The sequence below is a fragment of the Mustela lutreola genome, chromosome 4 (assembly GCF_030435805.1).
Source record: "Mustela lutreola isolate mMusLut2 chromosome 4, mMusLut2.pri, whole genome shotgun sequence".
Classification (NCBI taxonomy): domain Eukaryota; kingdom Metazoa; phylum Chordata; class Mammalia; order Carnivora; family Mustelidae; genus Mustela; species Mustela lutreola.
Genome location: NC_081293.1, coordinates 79,838,570 through 79,858,381, shown reverse-complemented (window position 1 = coordinate 79,858,381; position 19,812 = coordinate 79,838,570). Strand labels below are relative to the sequence as shown.

The 19,812-nt window shown below is 48.1% G+C and overlaps 1 protein-coding gene across 5 annotated transcripts in view; it reads right to left on the bottom strand.

Annotated features, from left to right (window-relative positions):
* Positions 1–330: 330 nt before the first annotated feature.
* The window catches only part of MTR (5-methyltetrahydrofolate-homocysteine methyltransferase), a 110,404-nt gene continuing 90,922 nt past the window's right edge, over positions 331–19,812 (bottom strand). For 3 of the 5 annotated variants that reach the window (XM_059170331.1, XM_059170333.1, XM_059170335.1), the window contains 7 exons: positions 16,728–16,883; positions 15,356–15,552; positions 12,689–12,889; positions 11,496–11,688; positions 10,317–10,429; positions 9,779–9,861; positions 331–2,593 (listed from right to left, as the gene is read on the bottom strand). In XM_059170331.1, the coding sequence (XP_059026314.1) occupies positions 2,587–2,593; positions 9,779–9,861; positions 10,317–10,429; positions 11,496–11,688; positions 12,689–12,889; positions 15,356–15,552; positions 16,728–16,883 (950 nt within the window). In that variant the 3' untranslated portion in view covers positions 331–2,586. Of the gene's footprint in view, positions 2,594–5,204; positions 9,862–10,316; positions 10,430–11,495; positions 11,689–12,688; positions 12,890–15,355; positions 15,553–16,727; positions 16,884–19,812 lie in introns of those variants that run through there. The other 2 variants (XM_059170334.1, XM_059170332.1) reach the window with 2 other exon arrangements.

Here is a 19,812-nt window from a genome sequence, read left to right as displayed (position 1 = left end):
AAGGCAGATGCTTAACCAATGGAGCCACCCACGTGTCCCCATTTTTCTAATCATAAAAGAGAACTGTAGGGGCGCCTGGGTGGCTCAGTGGGTAAAGCCGCTGCCTTCGGCTCAGGTCATGATCTCAGGGTCCTGGGATCGAGTCCCGCGTCGGGCTCTCTGCTCAGCAGGGAGCCTGCTTCCTTCTCTCTCTCTCTGCCTGCCTCTCAGTGTACTTGTGATTTCTCTCTGTCAAATAAATAAATAAAATCTTTAAAAAAAAAAAAAAAAAAAAAAAAAAAAAAAAAAAAAAAAGAGAACTGTACCCAAACTCATCCCTATGTCAAGATGAGATGTGCTCAAACACTTATTAACTTTATCAATCTCCTTCCTTTTATTATAACTCACCAGTTTTGGGTGGGGAGTGGTGAGGAATATATTCACTCACTGGTATTTGATGCCTAGCTTTATTCAAAATTTAATTAATTTGAAGGCACACTGGAGGGAAACAGGATTCTGCAATCCAGGATTCAATACTGGTTCTGCTAATGATGAAGCTCTCACTAGGCTTTTCTGTATTTCAACTTCCTGAACAGTGTTAAAGCAGGTACATTATAACCTGCCCAGAGCAATTCAAGGAGCAAGCAGACAGCTGAACAGAAGGCTTTCTATACAACAAGCCACTGAAAAAGGGCTCGGAGTTGACTGCTGCCTTTTCTCAAAAGAGTTGCTGTATTTAAAAAATAACCAAGCCACTTGTGACACTCAGATGCTTTTCACTGAAATTCTTCACATTTTCTTGATGTGCTCATTTTAACAGAATTAAAAAGCAATCTATCATATCAGGTAAGAATATTTTTAATTAGTGACATTAAGCACTATCCACCAGGACGGCTAGATTTCACCTGTTTTTACTGAAGACATGCATGAAATAAATGGATCCTCTTTCCTATAATAGGATAAACAATGCTGCATGACTGAACACAGGTAAGCACTGAAATCCGTCAGATAATTTGGGAGGAAATGTCACTTTTCTCTCCTCTGAGTTTCTGTCTGGGTAAAAGAACAAACAGGATTGTAGAAAGTTCAAAGCTCCTTTCTCAGAGGCCATGAGCTTCACACACTCAGGCTGCCATACGTGTCCCATTATAGAAGGCAGAGACTGTGATAAACATCATTCCTCAGTCTGTCTGGTTTTTGTTTCTTCCATTCCATACGATATCTAATCTTAAGGTTCTCAAAAATCATTTAACTCAATCCTTTTCTAGGCAACAATTACCGAAATCACTTGTTTTGTCTCACCAAAAGGCTGTAATAATACTTAAAAGCAAAGGACAAGGCAAAAAATAGCCTTGAAAATCACATTCGAAGAAGAGAGAATGTAAGTGAAATTAGATATTCCATGTGTTGAGAAATGGGACCAAGTTTGGGGCTTAATTGATTTAAATCCTAACTTTTCACTCAGATTATTCAAAATAGCATCTATTTCAAGCTGAGTTTGTTGCCAAGCTAATCTATTTTTTTTTTTTTTTTTTTAAAGTACAGCAATAGATTGTTGTAGAACTCTGAAGCAGTGCAGAATGAGCCATGTCCCCACCACAAGTCCCTCGCCCCTGGGACCCAGTCCCATTGCCCAGCAGTAACCGCTTAAGAATTTCCTGTGTACCCTTCCAGACATTTTTACTGCATATACTAGTGTGTTTTCACATACACATATGGAATTAACATATACTCTGTGTCCTCGGGACATCTGGGTGGTTCAGTCGGTTAAGCGCCTGCCTTCAGCTCAGGTCATGATCCCAGGGTCCTGGGATCAAGTCCCTCACTGGGCTCCCTGCTCAGTGGGGAGCCTGCTTCTCCCCCTGCCCCCACTCCAGCTCATGCTCTCTCTCTCATAAATAAATAAAATCTTTAAAAAAAATACTCTGTGTCCTGTAATCTCACCATCCATCCAGCTGATCTGTATCAAGGAAGCTATGAAGTGAGGCTTTTCTGCAGGGCTGTCAATATGCTGTCTTCACGGGGCAGTATAGAAAGTAGGGACAGGGCTGTTCCTTCCAATATGAAATCCTGAAGATGGATGTTCAGGGTGCTAGGGCTTATTCAAGTCCCAGTCTTCTGAGCAAGAAAAAATCATCATGGCTCTGTCCCCGCTCACTTAGAAAATACTTTATGCAGTGAACTACATGGCAGGTACCGACCTAGGCTCTGGGGGTTCTGAGCCCCATCAGCGAGACTGTGCCCTGCCCTCGTAGAGCTTCACAGAATGTTCTCCCTACAAACCACTGCCCCATGAGAGAATCTGCTCATCAACTCAAGCCAACATTTACTGAGCAGGTATCAGGAACCGAGTTCTTATTTTAAACATGTCAATACAAAGATGAACAAGGTTTCAAACCTGTCCTGAAGAATCACAGTCTGATGGGGAAATAGCTTCTTCTTCCACCATGACAGCAGTGGGAGATCTGCATGGTTCTAACGCCTAGCAGGAAGAGGGATCACATAGCTTTTCAGGGACTGGAGGGTTGGAAAGGCTTCCTGAGGCCTGGGTGGAGCTGGGGGCCAGGTTACATCAGGTGGCGGAGACAAGGTGAGCAAAAACCTCCTTCAGGGCCTGCAGAGAGAGAAGGTGGAAGGATAGCTTTGCAAGTGTGTAAGCACTTTGGACAAATCCTAGGCAAGCTGGGTATTACTGGTCTGGAGAGCAGGGTAGGGGCGAGTGCGAAGGTTCAGAGAGCTCTCTGGTTACAGCTACAGCAGCCAGGAAACCCACCCCGGGGACCGAGACCAGAGAAGAAATGAGACTCTAAGCCTGGGCAGGGTAGAAGACAGGAACTGAAGAGGTATTTAGTGCATAAAACAGTCTCAATATGGCCACCAACTGGACATGACATTCCAGAAAGAGGGAGGGTAGGGACAACTCTCAGATTTAAAATGTGGGGGACTGGGGCGCCTGGGTGGCTCAGTGGGTTAAAGCCTCTGCCTTCGGCTCGGGTCATGATCCCAGGGTCCTGGGATCGAGCCCCACATCAGGCTCTCTGCTCAGCAGGGAGCCTGCTTCCTCCTCTCTCTCTGCCTGTCTCTCTGCCTCCTTGTGATCTCTGTCTGTCAAATAAATAAATAAAATCTTTAAAAAAAAAATAAATAAAAATAAAATGTGGGGGACTGGTAGATGGAAGTCCAGTCTCTCTGGACTTAGGTGAAAACATATGTTTTTTGTTTTGTTTTGTTTTGTTTACTTTTGCACTATCTGTAACCCTCTTAATTATATTTCTTCCTGGCATAAAAATCCTTTTCTATCTTAAAATACTCTCTCCATTCTACCTACCACTCCAACGTTTTGTTTCAATTTTTTATTTAGATTCTAGTTAACATATAGTGCAGTATTAATTTCAGGAGCAAAACATAGTAATTCACCACTTAAATTCAATACCCAGTGATCATTGCAAGTGCCCTCCTGAATATCCATCACCCGTTTAACCCATCCCCCCACCCATCTCTCCTCCAGCAACCTTCAGTTTGTTCTCTATAATGAAGTCTGTTTCTTGGTTTGCCTCTCCTCCCCCATACATGTTTACCTGTTTCTTCTTAAATTCCACACGAGTGAAATCATGTTATTCATCTTTCTTTGGCTTATTTTGCTTAGTGTACAACACTAGCTCTATCCACATCATTGCAAATGGTTAAGATTTCATTCTTTTTGATGGCTGAGTAATATTCCGGTGTCTGTGTGTGTGTGTGTGTGTGTGTGTGTGTACACACACATACATTTTCTTCACTCACCTGTCAATAGACATCTGGATTCTTTCCGTAGTTTGGCTCTTGTTAACAATGCTGCTACAAACATTGGTGTACAAGTGCCCCTTTAAATAAGTATTTTTGTAACCTTTGGGTAAATACCCAGTAGTGTAATTGCTGGGTTGTAGGGTAGTTCTACTTTTAACTTTCTGAGGAACCTCCATACTGTTTTCCAGAGTGGCTGCACCAGCTTACATTCCCACCAACTGTGTAAAAGGGTTCCCTTTCTGTGCATCCTCACCAACATCTGCTGTTTCCTGTGTTAATTTTAGCCATTGTGACAGGTGTGAGGTGGTATCTCACTGTGGTTTTGATTTACATTTCCCTGAGGATGAGTGATGTTGAACATCTTTTCACGTGTCTGTTGGCCATCTGGATGTCTTCTTTGGAAAAACATCTACTCATATCTTCTTCCCATTTCTTGATTGGATTATTTGTTTTTTGGGTGTTGAGTTTCAACAAATGGTGTTGGAAAACTGGAGAGCAACATGCAAAAGAATGAAACTGGATGACTTTATCACACCACATGCAAAGATAAATTAAAAATGGGTGAAAGACCTAAATGTGAGACAGGAATCCATCAAAATCCTAGAGAAGAACACACGCAGTAACCTCTTTGACATCTGTCATTGCAACTTCTTACTAAGGATTCTCTCTCCTGAGGTAAGGAAAACAAAAGCAAAAACAAACTTTTGGGACTACAGCAAAATAAAAAGCTTCCACAGAGCCAAGTAAACAATCAACAAAACTAAAAGGCAATCTTCGGAATGGGAGAAGATACTTGCAAATAACATATCTGATAAAGGTTTAGTATCCAAAATCTGTAACAGACTAATCAAACTCAACACCCAATGTTCTTTAAGTAACAGACAATTTCTTCACCACCCATTCAACCTTCAACCCACCACTGTCCGCCAATGGTCCCCACGTCCCCCAACGATGCTGCAGCAACGCCCCCTCTCCTGGACTTCCGGATGTGGACTCTCCCAGAGAGCTGCCCCCCCCCACCCCATTCCTGGAATCCAGCTCTGTCCTGGGCTCCCTCCTCCTCACACTCTCTACAAGCTGTCCTGTCCACCCTTGTAACCTGACCTCCATCTGACCTCCCTGATCCTAAGGCCAGTCTTCTAAAATTCCAAAGTCACTTTTCTGACTGTCCATATTCAGTCTCATCAAACCTGTCCCAAAGTCATCTATTCTTCCCTCCTACATCCTGTGCCATAGCAAGCAGTACTGCGTGCACTCATTCACCAAAGCCTGACAGGCAGGAACCACGCTGGCCCTCAGCCCGGGGCACCATGGCCCCCGCCCATAGCACCCTTCTGCCCCCACCTCTGCACTGTTCACTCTGGTAGACACGGCCTTCCTTTCCAAAAAACATCTACTTAATGCATATACAACATTATATACAAAGTCATCAACTCAGATTTTCCACTTATTATTCTGTCTTTATTTAAAATACACTTAATACATGCATTAAATACATTTAACACATAAAACTCTGTTACAAGGCATACATAAACCTATCACTCAACCCAAGAACTGAGTATTACTAATAACTGCATCCACCCACGTATCCCTCTACAATCCGCTCCGCTTCCCCCCTCAGGGTTAATTATGCTGCTAAATTTTGGTTTATTGTTTTTACTTTTTTTTTTTTTAAACACAACACAGTTTTACTGTTTACATATGGTTAGACAGTATATTCTTTGGTTTTGCTTGTTTGGGGGCTCCATAAAAATAGCATCATAACATGTGGTCTTCTGGAATCTGCTTTTGTTGCTTATTTTCTGAGATTCACTCTTATTGTCCCATACAGCTGCGGTTCATTCATTCCCACCACTGAATTTAATACCCCTCAGCGTGAATATACCTCGCTTATGTATCCACCTCCCTAGAGACAGATGGACATTTTGGGTTTTTCAGTTCTTGATTCTTATGAAGATGTTACCATGAACGTTCTCGCCCACACCTCTGGGTGCAGGTGTGCAAATCTGTTAGATCCCCAAGAGGGAGTCTGAGTTGGAAGCCAGATCCTAAGGCACTGCACGAGTTCCACTCTGGCGGGGGAGCGTAGTTTTCTAAGGCACAGGTGCCTGGTCACTGGCCGCAACTGTTTCGGCATCCCAGATCATCAGGCTCCTGAACTTCCTCAAACCTCATGGGTGTAAAATGAGATCTCATTGTTGTGTTCATTCGTATTTCTGATCTCCGATGCTGTGCAACATGTTTTTGTAAGCCACGTGTATTTCCTCTTCTGGGAAATGCCTTTTATGGTCTAATTCTGCCCAGTTTCTTTTTTTCTTAAATAGGAACCCTCTATCTATTCTGCTTACTAATCCTTTGTCAGTTTAAGTGTAATACAAACATCTCAAGTCATGGCTTGTCTTTTTGCTCCTTTCCATTGTTTATTACCTTAACATCAGTCTTTTAAAAAAAAAAAAAAAGGTTGATGTAACCATCTTTTCCTTTTGTGGTTAGTGCTTTATGTCTCGAGGGATTCTTTCCTGCCCTAAGGCTTGTTCATGCAAACACTGAAACATACATATTTTTTTTATTTAAGACCTTAATATATTTGGAATTGATGGCTGGATAACTTGTGTGGCAGAAACCAGATCTCATCTTTTTCCTTCAGATAAGCATCGTCACAGCACCCTGTGTGGTCACCCTGCCTGTCCTCCCGGATGTGCCAAGCCACCTCCGCCATGTCATAAAGGTCAAGACGCACATGGTTATCCTGTGGCTCCCCATTTCACAGCCCTGCTTGGAATGCCCACCTCTGCACCACACACAAAACTACTGACTCATAACCCTGTCTTCATATCTGGAAGCACTCAGCTATTCTTAATCCTTTCCTTTTCCGTAAAATTTAAGTATCTGCTTGTCACCCTGAACATAGCCTCTATTATAATTTCTGTTGGAAATGGCACTGAACCTACTGATCAATTTGGGGAGACTGGATACCTTTACAATCCTTCATATCCCTGCTCGTGAACAGAGACAGCTCTTCTTTTGTTCCTACCTTGCTTTATCTTTATTCTTCAAGTCCCAAGTCGGCCTTCATCTAAGCATTGCCTTCCCAAAGTGCCTCAACTGCTGTCCCGACTAAAGTAGGCTAAGTGTGTGTTTCCCATGCTCACTTTCCAAATCCCTGGAACAGTCCAAGCCAAAGGTGATACAGGCTGTGAGGTTTGGTCCTGGAGTGGTAGCACCATTCTTCACAACTGAATTTTATAATTGCAGAGGAATGAGACAAGACACATGGGGTTTGAGGTGTCCATCTGTCCGGGGCTGTTAGATATATGCTGTGCTCTTCAGGATGGAGCTCAGATGGGAATACTGAGTCCATGAGATCGCCCAGTGAAACTACACGTGCTAAGGAGGTCACCAATGACAGGCCCTAGAGCACACCAGGATTTAAATGGGCAGAGGAAGAAAAAAAAGTATAAAAATGGCTGAGAAATGACCAAAACACAGAAGGATAACCAGAGAGTGATGCCAAGGGGAAAGTAGGGAAAGGTGAGTTTTGAAAAAGTGGGTCAGTATTGTCCAAGCCCAAGCAGATGACAATCACTGGGAAGGCCACTGGGTCTAACCTCTGAGGGGTCACTGATGCCAGAAGAAGCAGGTAAAAACCCAACTTCACTGGGTTCAGGAGAGAAAGAGGGAGCAGTAGATACTTAGTATCTGTTGAGGGTGTGCCAAAAAGAAACAAAAAGAGGGTGGACTGTTTTCTGCGTGAGTTTGGCTGTGAGTGCAGGGAGGACAGAGGAGAACATCTCCAAAGAGAAATGGGTTGTCCTACACCCAATCTCTCCACTACCCCACAAACCAGGCTCCTCAGTGCGGACAGCACAGCAAGCAGCAGAGAGAGGAAGATCCTGAACAAGCACCTCTTTAGAGGGAAAAATAATGTGGCATCTTTGGTGAAATGGTGACAGCAAATGGGTTCACGGGACAGCCATTGACGGTGATGACCTGAAGAGGTTCTGAGTGGATAGGCTCCGAAACAGAAGGGACCCTGCATTCAGCACAGCCACCTACCTGCCTTCCTAGGGTGTGACATGTACAAGGGAGGGGTTTTCAATTTGCATTTTACATTCTTTCATGAATATGCTGGCGCTCAAACTTTTTGGCTGTTTTTGTCTTTGGAGAAAAAAAAAAGGCATCCCTCGTGGGATCAGATGAATGATACATTCAAGCAAGCCTTTCTGTCACATCACCAGCTGAGGGAAGAGATGGTAAATACTCAGTGCCATTAGGAGACTCTAAGCAACTCTAATTCTGACGAAGTACACTCAAAATATTCGGAGGAGATCACTCTTTCTCATGGAGGAAGGTACCAAGAATAACACACCTGTTATGGACCAGAAGGTAAGTCTTCCAACTAAGTGTCCCGGGAAGCTGAGTCCCGTTCTCAGTCAGGCACAGACTAACGGTACCCACAGAAGCACACAGCTGTGTTTGCTTCAAGAGCCAGTGACAGCTGAAGGCCCGTCACACGCTAAGTCCACATGGATACAACGCAGATGCGGAGGCTTCTCCTTCTCCTAAGACATTCTCCCTTTGCCTCCAATGCACTTGAACGTACACTTGCTAGAACTGCTCTGGGAAGCAAGGCCAGCTACGAGAGCCAAGGGAGAGTGCTGTCACACCAAACTTGAGTACTCCCGGTTCACAGGACACGGAGGCAGCTGCCCTGACCCAGTCACAGTGTAAACAGGGATCTAATCTCAGGAAAGGGCACCAAGGGCAGTCAGACCGGTCATTATCAACCGCATCCCCTGGTAACGTCTTGCCTGTTAGTCTATTCCCTTGCCAGGAAGACTAACCATGTGCTTGGAGGCGCTACCCACTGAGCCCCACAGGAGCCACCATGAGTCAGAGCCCCTGCCACGTGCCCTCTGCGCATCACCTCATCTACCCGCCCCTCAGGCCCCTGACGGAGGAACTGGAATCGCTGCTCCTGCTTTAACAGATGAGAAGACAGTGCTGGAGAGTGGAGGCAATTTGCCTGCGTCGCATAGGCAGTGGCGAGGATGGAATGTGAATCCAGGTAGGTCTCCCTTCAAAGTTCATGTTCTTCGCCGTTTCCCCTGAAACAACTGATAATACTTCACTGTGCTGTTCCTACACTGCGGGAACCCGCAGCTGGGTTGGTGCAGAAACGGGGGGATTGAGGGGAGTCACGCTGCTCATCCGTCCAACTCCGCACGGGACACCCCAGCTCAGCGGAGGGCCTCTCAATTCCGGAAAACAGCCAAAAGATGCTAACCACGCCGAGCAGCCACCTCGCCCCACCTCCTTCTCCCCCGTCAGGGCAGGGAGCATGAAATCCTACGAGAACACCAGTGTTTGGCCACACTAGGGTAAACAGCCTGAGCATTTCTGAGCAGTCAACGGTGAGAGCGGGCCTTCTGTCCCATGTAATCGGGACTTCAGAAAATGAAAATGAGGTCTTCCAGAGGGAGAGCAAACTTACACCTTCTTCCCTGTCAGAGTCTACTATTGCAATCATTCAGATTAAAATGTCCCACTACACACACAGTGATTTTGCCAGGGGTTACATTTTTTCCCTATATTTCTCTATTCAGCTAAGTCTCGGGCCTTTTTCTTCTTAAGAGCAAGAGAAAGGGTAAAAAAAAAGATAACAAGTGGCCTCCTAGATGCAAAGTAAAAATGAAAAAAGCAAGCTGACTTGTTTTGAAATGCAAAAGACCTCTATCTCCAGCCTGTCCCGTCCAGAGGGACCAGGAAAACCCCCAGAGCTGTGCGTGCTGCTCTTGGTTCAAGGTCCCCTAGAAAGGAACCACTTGCTTTCCAAGGACACAGGGAGGTTCCATCCACCAAACAGTCTTCCAAAGCCTGAAGCAGAACGAATGTCGCCCAGGGGCAGCTGGGCTGCTGGGTCTGCTGTTGCCGTTCATTTTAAAGGCACTCTACACTACGCTTCCTTGAGGATCCTCAAGCAGAGAAAAGAATTAAAAAAAAAAAAAGTTACTCTGTGTCGTATCCCAAAATGGGTCCCAGCCATTTCTCAACCTCAGCCACAGACATGTTCTTCCGCAGAGCATAATCCTCAATCTGCAAAAGATTAAAAGCAGCACATTGAACCCAAATGGTTAAGGCTTTCTGAAGTGAAGCTGACACAGGACTTGCTAGAAAACGTGGAAGCCTTCCATGTCTTGTCTTATAGCAATCTACTAAGCTAGATGGAGACGGATATTTGTCTAGTCACCAAGTCTCCTTGTTCTCTGGGCACGAGACAACACACAGTAAGTCTTTGGTGCTGAGATGAGGCTGGAGTGCGTGAGCGTTGGGGGCGTTGGGGGCGTTGGGGGCGCAGGTGCGTAGATGGGAGGGGAAGGATCGGGGTCATGAGCTGATACCAAATGAAGACATTAGCTGGGGGTGAATTTTGTCACACTTTCCCTTCCTTTTTATTCTCATTCACATGTAAAATAAAATAGGTTCTTCGGTTCCATGTAAGACAAGACAGGTATCTAGGGAAGCCACACACAATGAAACAGCTAACTTACCTGATCCTTGGAAATTTTCCCCACTGAGAAGTATTTGGACTTCAAATTAGAGAAGTAAAGGCCGGATACTGCTGAAGCAGGTGCCATCGCTAGGGATTCCGTTAACTTAATGCCTGGAGAAAGCAACACAGAGGGGAAATGCTGATTTCTCCAGTGCCTAGCACAGGGCCTGGTGGTTGGCAGCACCCAATTAACCCTTGTTGAGGAAGAAGAGGTGAAGGAAAGTGAGCTCATGCCGTCGAGGCGGACACATGACACAGCACGAAATTCAGGCCAGTCTCCTCTAACTCAAGGGGACAGGCCTGGAAAAGACTGTCTGTACCCTCCCACCGCCAGTCCTCCACTATCAGAGACAGAGGCCTCTTGCCCCTAAGCCTGGGCCTCTCAAAGAAGGAGCGCCAACCCTGGGAAGAAGGCACCATGTGGACCCCAGGCTCCTGCCCCTTGGGATGACCAAGAGTCGGGCCCCGAGAACGAGCCCACAGCAGTACTCAGAGGGAGTCCCAGGCTGTCCCATCTAAGCCACTCATCTTACGGACGAGGAACAGAGCAGCATGAAACCTAAACACTGCCAGAGAGCACCGGGTAGCTTACAGCAGGGAAGGACACGATTCGGTATCTTATGGCTCCAGGAGTCCACGCTATTCCTGCCAGTGTATACCCAAATGCCTCAGTCCCTCACCAGAACCCAAGTCCCCCTCACCTGATCGACACTGATGGCTTCTGATTCATTCACTGACACTGTTAACTGTGTCAATAAAGGGTAAAAGCCAGGAGAGGGAAGAGGTGAGGACAGGAGCTGTGTCCAGACACACAGTCTGTGAGAGATGTGAACTACTGACGGCTATGAAGGTCACTAATGGAGAGGTGAGAAGCAGTGACAAGCCCTGTAGCGGGGAATCACGACGGGAGATGGGTGGGCAGTATGATAAGCTCAATTCTCATCTGTTACACGTTAAGAGAAAGTAACGGAAGTCAATCAATCTGAAAGTGGGATGACTATTCAATAATGTAGACATAAAATAGTGTGATGAGCACCCAGACGTGGAAAGGGTGGGATTTCATTGTAAGCCCTTCCACGTGTTGACACGTGTGGCCCCATGTGTGCTGCTGTGACAGGAGCACACTCGTGACCCGCACAGAGCGGGAGGGCGCCCCCCCCCCGGTCCCCGCGCGCACCCGTGCACCGCTCCACGTCGGCCAGCTTCCACATGGTGAGCTTCTCACTGTGGTCAGGCTGGCTGGGGTAGCCGGGGGCTGGCCGGATGCCCTCGTAGCGCAGCCGCCGCAGGTCGGCCACGTCCAGCTGCTCGCAGCGGCAGTAGGCCCACAGCTCCCTGCGGACCCGCTCGTGCAGCTCCTCCGCGAAGGCCTGCAGCAGGGAAAAAGGCATGCGCGGGTGAGGCAGGAGCTCCCGTCCCCCCAGCCCACCTGCCCTCAAAGCCCACCAGGGCACCCCCCTCGCCTGCACTGCAAGCGGGAGGAAGCGGGCGAGAGGGGCGGGACAGGATTCCCAGCTCGCCTGTCGCTGCCTTAGCGGCTCTCTGCCTGGGCTCTGACGTCCCCTCTTCAAGGACCTGGGGGATTCGAGGTCCCTGAACTAAAACATTTCCCTGACAGTGGCCAGGAGGAGACACAAGGACAATTCCAGCTGCCAGTACCTCCCCTGCCAGCCTTGGGAAAAAAGAGAGGGGACCCTGGGCACGCACAGAAAGATGAGGAATCTACAGTGCATCACAACAGGAGAACGAGGAGGCCTGGCACAGAAATCTGTCCTGCATTTCTCAGGCACCTCACAAGGATGTCACAACAAGCAAAGGGAGACATCACAACTGCAGGGAAGACACCGTTGTTTTAAGGACAGCTAGGAACTATGGTACTGCTGGAGGTGTCCCTTTGCCCAAAACATTATGTGTGAGAACAATTCAAGAAAAGCGGATTTAAAGTTGCATGTGACTGGGTGTGGTGCATAAACAATGAATCTTGGAACACTGAAAAAATAAAATAAATTTAAAAAACAATAATAAGGGGCACCTGAGTGGCTCAGTGGGTTAAAGCCTCTGCCTTCAGCTCAGGTCATGATTTCAGAGTCCTGGGATCAAGTCCCGCATCGGGCTGTCTGCTCAGCGGGGAGCCTGCTTCCTCCTCTCTCTCTGCCTGCCTCTGCCTACTTGTGATCTCTGTCAAATAAATAAATAAAATCTTAAAAAAATAATAATAATAATAATTAAAATAAAATAAAATTGCATGGGATGCTAACGCCAGCCTCACCTGACTCAGTAAAAATGAAACAGCAGGATAAGGATGCTAAGGGCTGCCCAGCACCTGGCCCCATGGCGCTCCCCATCCCATGCCCAGTGCCACCGCTCTACCTCTGCCAGTCGGTCTCCCAGAGCCTTGACCATGATGCTGCTGTAGTCATCACACTCCTGCTCATAGGCCCTGCTCAGCTCCTCCACACCGAAGCAGGCGACGGCAAACAGGCCCAGGTAGTCGCGGACACCGGAATGCAGTGGAGCGATGAAGTCTGAGAGGCAGTGGTACGCGTCCGTGCTGGCAGAGTCCTTCTCAGCCTTCAAACCCAACAGACAGACGGACTGAGCGTCAGCGCAGACGTGGGAACAATGTGCAACAGACGGCAATCTAGTCTTAGCAGACAGATCTAAGCTTCACACAGGGAGGTCTGTTTTGTTCACCGTTATATACCCAGCACTTAGAAGAGAGCCTGATATGTAGCAAGTATTCAACAAATATTTGTTGAATCAACAAGAGAGATAAGATTCTAAAAAAATACATGACATGATGTGACATGACATGTCAGTCAAGAAACCCCCGAGTTTGCTCCTTCCCACGTTTACCGTATATCTCCAGGCACTGTGCTAGCAACCGGAACCCTAAGCATTCATCTCAAATAAATTTTCCCCAAAGGTGTTTTCAATTCAAAATCAACATTAAATCTGAAAGTTACATCCAAAGGGGATCTGCTAAATGCAGAGGCCTCTAGTTCGCATCAGCAGACACAGTTCAGCAGACGTCCGGTCAGCAGCCCAGGACCCTGTGCCGCCAGCCATGGTGGTGGCTCGGGAGACCCAGAATTCAGCAGCCTCACTTCGGGAGCCTCTCCTCCAGGCCGGGTGCCCATCTTTGCTTGTTTCTCATGCCCAAATGGTGACAGACTGCCCCCTGCCACCAAGAGGGCAGATAAAGTCATATACATATTTCACAACCAAGAAATACCTGCTGGGAAGATGAATAGTCAGTAACTAGTATGGACTGAGTGCTTATGGGAAGATGAACAGCCAGTAACTAGTGCATACTGAGTGCTTACTATACGTCAGTACTGCAGTGAATTCGCTAATTTCATGCTGCCAACTACCATGTGAAGTAAGGAAGTGATACCATCAGGCCCATTTCAGACAGGAAACCAGAGATAGAGCTTGCCGGTGGTAGGTCAGGGGTTTGATAGCACAACCCACGCTCCTGACTACTGTATGGCATGTAAGACTGATCAATTAATCAATGAGCGGCACACCAGAGGCTCTAGAGCTATCATTTGCTTGCCGACTCTGGAAGCAAGCACAGACAAACCAACACTGGGCAGAAATGGTTACGCGGCCAGAAGGTGTTTGATCACAGCCCCCAGAAATGTCACAGAGCACAGAGACCGCTATGCAGGGAGGAGCGGCTTTCCAGCTGCACTCTGTCCATCAACCATTCTTCGCTAACAGAAGCCCGAGGGAGACAGAGCTTCCCGGCACCAAAAGGAGAGACAGGTCACAAAGCACCACAGCACTGAAGAGACAGTCACTACAGTCACAGAGACAGAAGCCTCTCAAGGCAGTAAGAAGCTGCAGCCAGAATCTTCCAGAATGCTGGGAGAAAGGTCAGTGACTTATCCGAATGTATAACATATGCACATGGAGAAGTCATTCCATTAACTGCCGTCACACGGCCTGCCACAGCTTGCCTGGTCATGACTGGTGCTGGACGTAAAAAACCTGGCCAGGGCAGAGGTTTGTGACCTGAGTTACACCTGCAGGAGCAAAGTCACCAGCTGACTAGTGAGGAGGGGCGGGAACAGAACACTAGAGCCAGCGGCCTGTGTTCTGTGGTGTCGGAGCCTGGGCATAGGCAGGAGGGATGGAGCTGCCCTCCCCGACCTTATTATGGTAGCAACATCCCAAACTACAGAATCCCGTCAGATGCTGTTATAGTGAAGCCACCCGTCACTATGAATTACATGGTGCTTATGATTAAAAGCAATACTATCACTTCTGAATGACCGAAAACAGCAGTGGAACTCTGCAGGATGATTTACTGCAACCCTTTGTTAATGGCTCTGGTGAGTTCCGGCTCCAACTCTGGAGGACAACTATTTCTCCTGGCGGCCACAGGGACACGCGCACAGTATTTGCACTCTCCCGGGTGGGGAGACAGCAGAGCCAGCCGCGTTCAGAAATGCCGGTTCGCACTGAGGGAGGCCAGTGCGATGAAGGAACAGCTGCTGGGTGCAACGAGCCGTGCTCCCCTCTTTGAGGCCGTGGACGTAGCACCATCTCCGCGAGCCTTCCTCCCCCACCCCTGTGGAATGGAGACGTAAAGTGTCTATGGCAAGGCGGCATGGAAGTGAAGGATGACAGTCTGGTCAGCACCCAGCTAAGCACCTGGCCCCTCACAGACATTCAGCAAACGTGTGTCCCCGCCTGTCTTCCCCTTGAGATAGGGAGCCACTGGCCTATTTTAATGATATGCATGCACGCAAACCGATGTTTTTGATTAAGGCAATGTCCATCTGTGTGTGAGCACCAAGGCAGCAACAGCGTGTCCAATCGGCCTGTCCAACACCACCTCGAACACCCCCTCCTCCTGGTGCAAGGGGCTGGCCTCTCAACCTACACCGGCTCCTTCTCACCACCATCCTCACAAATGCCTTTAAGTGGTCCTCCGGGGTGAGGCAGTACAGACCTATCATGCAGACACAGCGCAGGCTTATGTAATTGCTACTGATGGTTTTTTCAGGAGCGCATGGCTCCCCGTACCTGCTGCCTTAGCCCATGGAAGATGGCTATGGGCTCTGCAGCCTGCGGCGTGGCGTCCTCTGCATACAGGTGGATGTCATCTTCCACGCTCTGCGCCGGCCAGAACCCCACCAAGCCCCTGGCTTGGAGCTTCTTCTGATCGATCAGCACTTCCAGCATGTTCTGGGCGTCATCATAGACTTTTTTGGCCTCTTCGCCTATTAGGAGAACATGGTAAGAACTCACTTAAAAATGCCAAGGAGAGCCAGCAGAAAAGCACTTCTTTTTAAAGCCACTCCTCCTCCTCAGACATCTTCTCCCACTCTCCCTATTCCCCGCAAATATTTCACTGCTGCTTGTCCGTGGCTGGGGTTAGTGGTTCAGGCTGACTGCAGCACCCCCAATTGCCTCAGTTCAACAAAGGGCAGAGAGCCCAACCTGGAGCCCCCCAGCAAGTGAAGCCAGCCAGATCCTTCCATCACCGACCTTCCTTGCGCACCCATCACTCCAGAGACTTCGAAGTGGCCTCTGGGGCCGTGGAACAGGTGGAGGAGGGAACTGTGGGCCCAGCCCCTCAGCAGTGCTTCCAGGGCTGCACTTGGGTGCCTGTCCCTCTCCTAATCCTCTGAGCAGCTTGGCATGGTGACCCCATGCCTCTGGGGCTAGATTCTGGGAGTGGGGCTGGGCCGGAGAAATGGGGCCAGTGGTTTACCAGCTCACCCACGTCTCTAGCCTCTCACCCCCTCCCTCCACCTGTGCTCCAGGCACAATGGATTCCTGGCACTTCCCCCAATGGAACATGTGACTGTGCTTTCCCATCCTCTGTCTCCTCTGCCCAGGACACCCTTTTCTCCAGGGACATCTCGCATCCCTAGTCACAGTCCCTCCCACTTCATTTTCAAAAAGCACTTCACATACCACTTCCCCCAGGAAGCCTCCCCTGACCTCCCAGTCTGAGGCCTCGTTGCCTTGTGTTCACAAATGCCCTGGACTCGGCCCCTTGGCAGGAGCGTGGCAGGCCGTGCAGGAACTGCCCATTGCTGGTGGTCATACCAGCTCTAAGCTATGCACTGGAGAGCAAGGGTACTACCATTACCTTCTATTAATTGCCAGGGCCCGACACAGAGCCTGCTTCGAAACTGGTATCAATAAGCATTTATCAAAGAACAGATCAACAAAATGCCCAATTATCCCATAAGCGTGGACCAAACTAGCAGTTTAAAACCACGGAAGAGCTGAACAGGGAAACAACAGCCTACGTTATACGTTAGATTATAACCATAAACTATATCCGACAGAATCCAAACCCTCTGCTTGCCTCCCCTTCTCATCCTCAAAGTCCCAACACTACATCTGAACAGCAGAGCAGAAAGGGAGGGCTTCCTGAACTAACCTACAGTTTTGTCCTTAAATATCTTGGGGAAGCTTCGATTCGGGTACTTGCCCCGGAGCTGCCAGACATCAAAGAAGGGTTTCCAGTCAATGTAGGCCACCAGCTTCCGCAGGTCATAGTCTTCGAAGACCCGCGTCCCAAGAAACGTGGGCTTCACTGTAAAGAGAGGTCCTGATATCAAGGACGATGCTGGAACCTGCTGAGCGCCCAGCACACATGGCCGCCGCCTGCACGCACACCTCCCCAGCTGGCTCTTCCCTGCTCTGGGACTTCCCCATCCCCCTCCCTCCTGTCACCTGCCACCTATAGGACTTGTTTTACACACAGTGGAACTTTCAGAGATCATGGAGAAGGAGTAACTGCACAGTGAATCTTAAATCAGACCACTCTTCCCGGGGAGCTGTCTACACTGCCCTTGGAAATTCTTCCCTCAGTCCCTCAGTCCAAGAGAGGAAACCTGAGTTTCTACTTCGCTTGCACAAATGAAGACAATACTACAATGAATGCCACTGTAGAAAGTCACACGCAGTAACCCACTTAGAAAAATGTTAGAAATGTGAATCAATCCTCTCTACTGCCCACTGCTACATACGTATGCAGGCAAAATATAAGGAAACGCATGGAAACAAGGCATCAAATTCAGGATCCTGCAGGGGAGGGAGGAGCACAAGGGTGACTCACACTACGTATGTGCTGCTTTGTTTTTGTTTTTTTTCTTCTTTTCAATGGGTACCAGGTTATTATTTTTTTTTAAGACTTTATTTATTTGACAGAGAGAGAGATCACAAGCAGGCAGAGAGGTTGGTGTGGGGGGGGAGCAGGCTCCCTGCTGAGCAGAGAGCCCGATGTGGGGCTCGATTCCAGGACCCTGAGATTATGACCCAAGCTGAAGGCAGAGGCTCAACCCACTGAGCCACCAAGGTGCCCCTATTTTTTTTTCTTAAAGATTTTGTCTGAGAGAGAAAGCACAAGCAGGGGGAGTGGCCCGCAGAGGGAGAAACAGACTCCCCGCTGAGCAGAAAGCCCTATGTGGGACTTGATCCCAGAACCCTGGGATCATGACCTGAGCCAAAGGCAGATGCTTAACCGACTAAGTCACCCAAGCGCCCCTACACCAGGTTATTTCTTAGGTGGCTAGTGGGTATACATGAATCTTCAACATATTGTTCTTTACGGCTCCCTGCGAGTCTAAAATAGACTGTAAGTGAATTGATGACAAAGAATTCAGAGACAGACGGCGGCATTCCTGCACCCCACCCCCCAACCCTGCAGGGGCTCGGGCCACAGTCAGATGTCACCACCACACCACCAGCTTCCTGGCCCCTGTGTCCTCAGTTCCCTGCTCTGTCAACAGGGATCGGAGAACTCCCAGTCTCCTACTCATCTCAGGTGCTCCGGGCTAACACCAGAGCCTCAAAAGAGTATTTTTGTGTCATCACATAGTCAGAGGTAGACGTGAGAGGGAGAAAAGTACAGGGAAAGTAGAGCTGCTTCTTACTTCTGCCTGGAAATCTCTATCTTTCCATACATGCTCACGGGAGCTCTTTCTCATTTGTTGCTGGTCATCTTTTTCCCATTCAGAATAATCTCTTCTTCGTAATATTCTACTGTGTTGATGTGTGGGACCATTAAGAAGAAACTACAGGTTTCCTCTGGATGAATGCTCACTCTTGCCTTGTAGTCACTGCAGGATGCTCTTCTGGAATTTTACCACCAAGGACCTTGAGAGAAGAGCCCTTCTTTCTCCCTTTATAAAGTGACTTCCTGCAACTACTAGAAGACTCGGTTGTCCTCAGAAACATTTCTGCGGGCTGTACCTCAGGGCCTCGGCCCTTCTGAAGCCGTAAGTACAGGCCCCCATAGCAGCCCAACCCTGGGACAGATGGACATTCAAAAAGTATCACCACCACTGCCTTCACAGGACTGTCTCCGTTGAATCGTGCTGGATGTTTGGGTCAAAGTGGGACTTTCCCTTGTTATGTTTTTCTAACTTCAAAGTGAAAGGTAAAGGGAAAATAACAGCTGGACTATACAGTGATTTACATTTTTCAAAAGTTGAACTTTTTTTATCCTCACAACCTTCCACAGGGAAACTCCTTTCTACATGTTAGAAACTGTGAACCACAGACGTGAGACGCTCAAGGTCATTCAGTGATTCGGAGCCAGGAGCCAAACTGGGAGTAGAACCCAGACCTCCTGACTCCCGATGCAGCATTCCTCCTACTCAACCACACTAAGCTCAGCAGGACTGAAATCAGATCCAGTCTCACGTACATTTCCAATTTAACGATCTCCACTCTGCTGAGCATATGCGCAACACAGATGTTGTGAACAAGTAGACCAGGTTTGAGGTATTACCTTGGAAATACGGATTCAAGTAATACAACCCCTATTTACCGGTCTCAGTTCTGCATTTGTACCTCATGCCTCTCTGAGCGTGTCAAAACATCTTCCATCTTTTATTCCCTCATAAACACCCCCATAAGGCAAGAGACGTGGCTGGAAATAAGAAAGGGGGAAAAAAACCCCACAAAAGACATAGAAGGAAGCATTCAGAGCGAGAACAGGAGAGGGTGAACAAGAGATAGGAGCTCTTGCTTTGCTGAGATGTTCTAAAAGTCTCCTCAGAGTGAGGGAATCTTCAATCTCAGACACCCCATGTCTACACTTGGGCCTGCCCTGCAACCCAGGCCACTCAGCGACAGCACCACCCAGGCAGGTCTCTAGAACTTACATCAAGCTGTGGAGGGGCCCGCTGAGTCCCACACAGAAGAAAGAGTGTGGGTCAGAAGACAGACCAGAGAGAGAACTCCAGAAACCTTTTGGGCTCTTGACCCGAAACTCAGGGTCTTCACATGCGAGTGGGGACAACAGCACGTTCACCACAGAGTTTTGTCAAGCACCCAGAGCTGCCCAGTCTCAGGACACGGTTTGATCCACCATAAATGGTACCTATTTACTTATTTTTTCAATCATCATTGTCTTTGTCACTATTATTAGACACAATTAAGAGTCTCTAGCTGCCCATTGGATTCTGTAGCCAAGTAAATAGAAACACCTCTCCAGCTCTCATTATCACACAGCC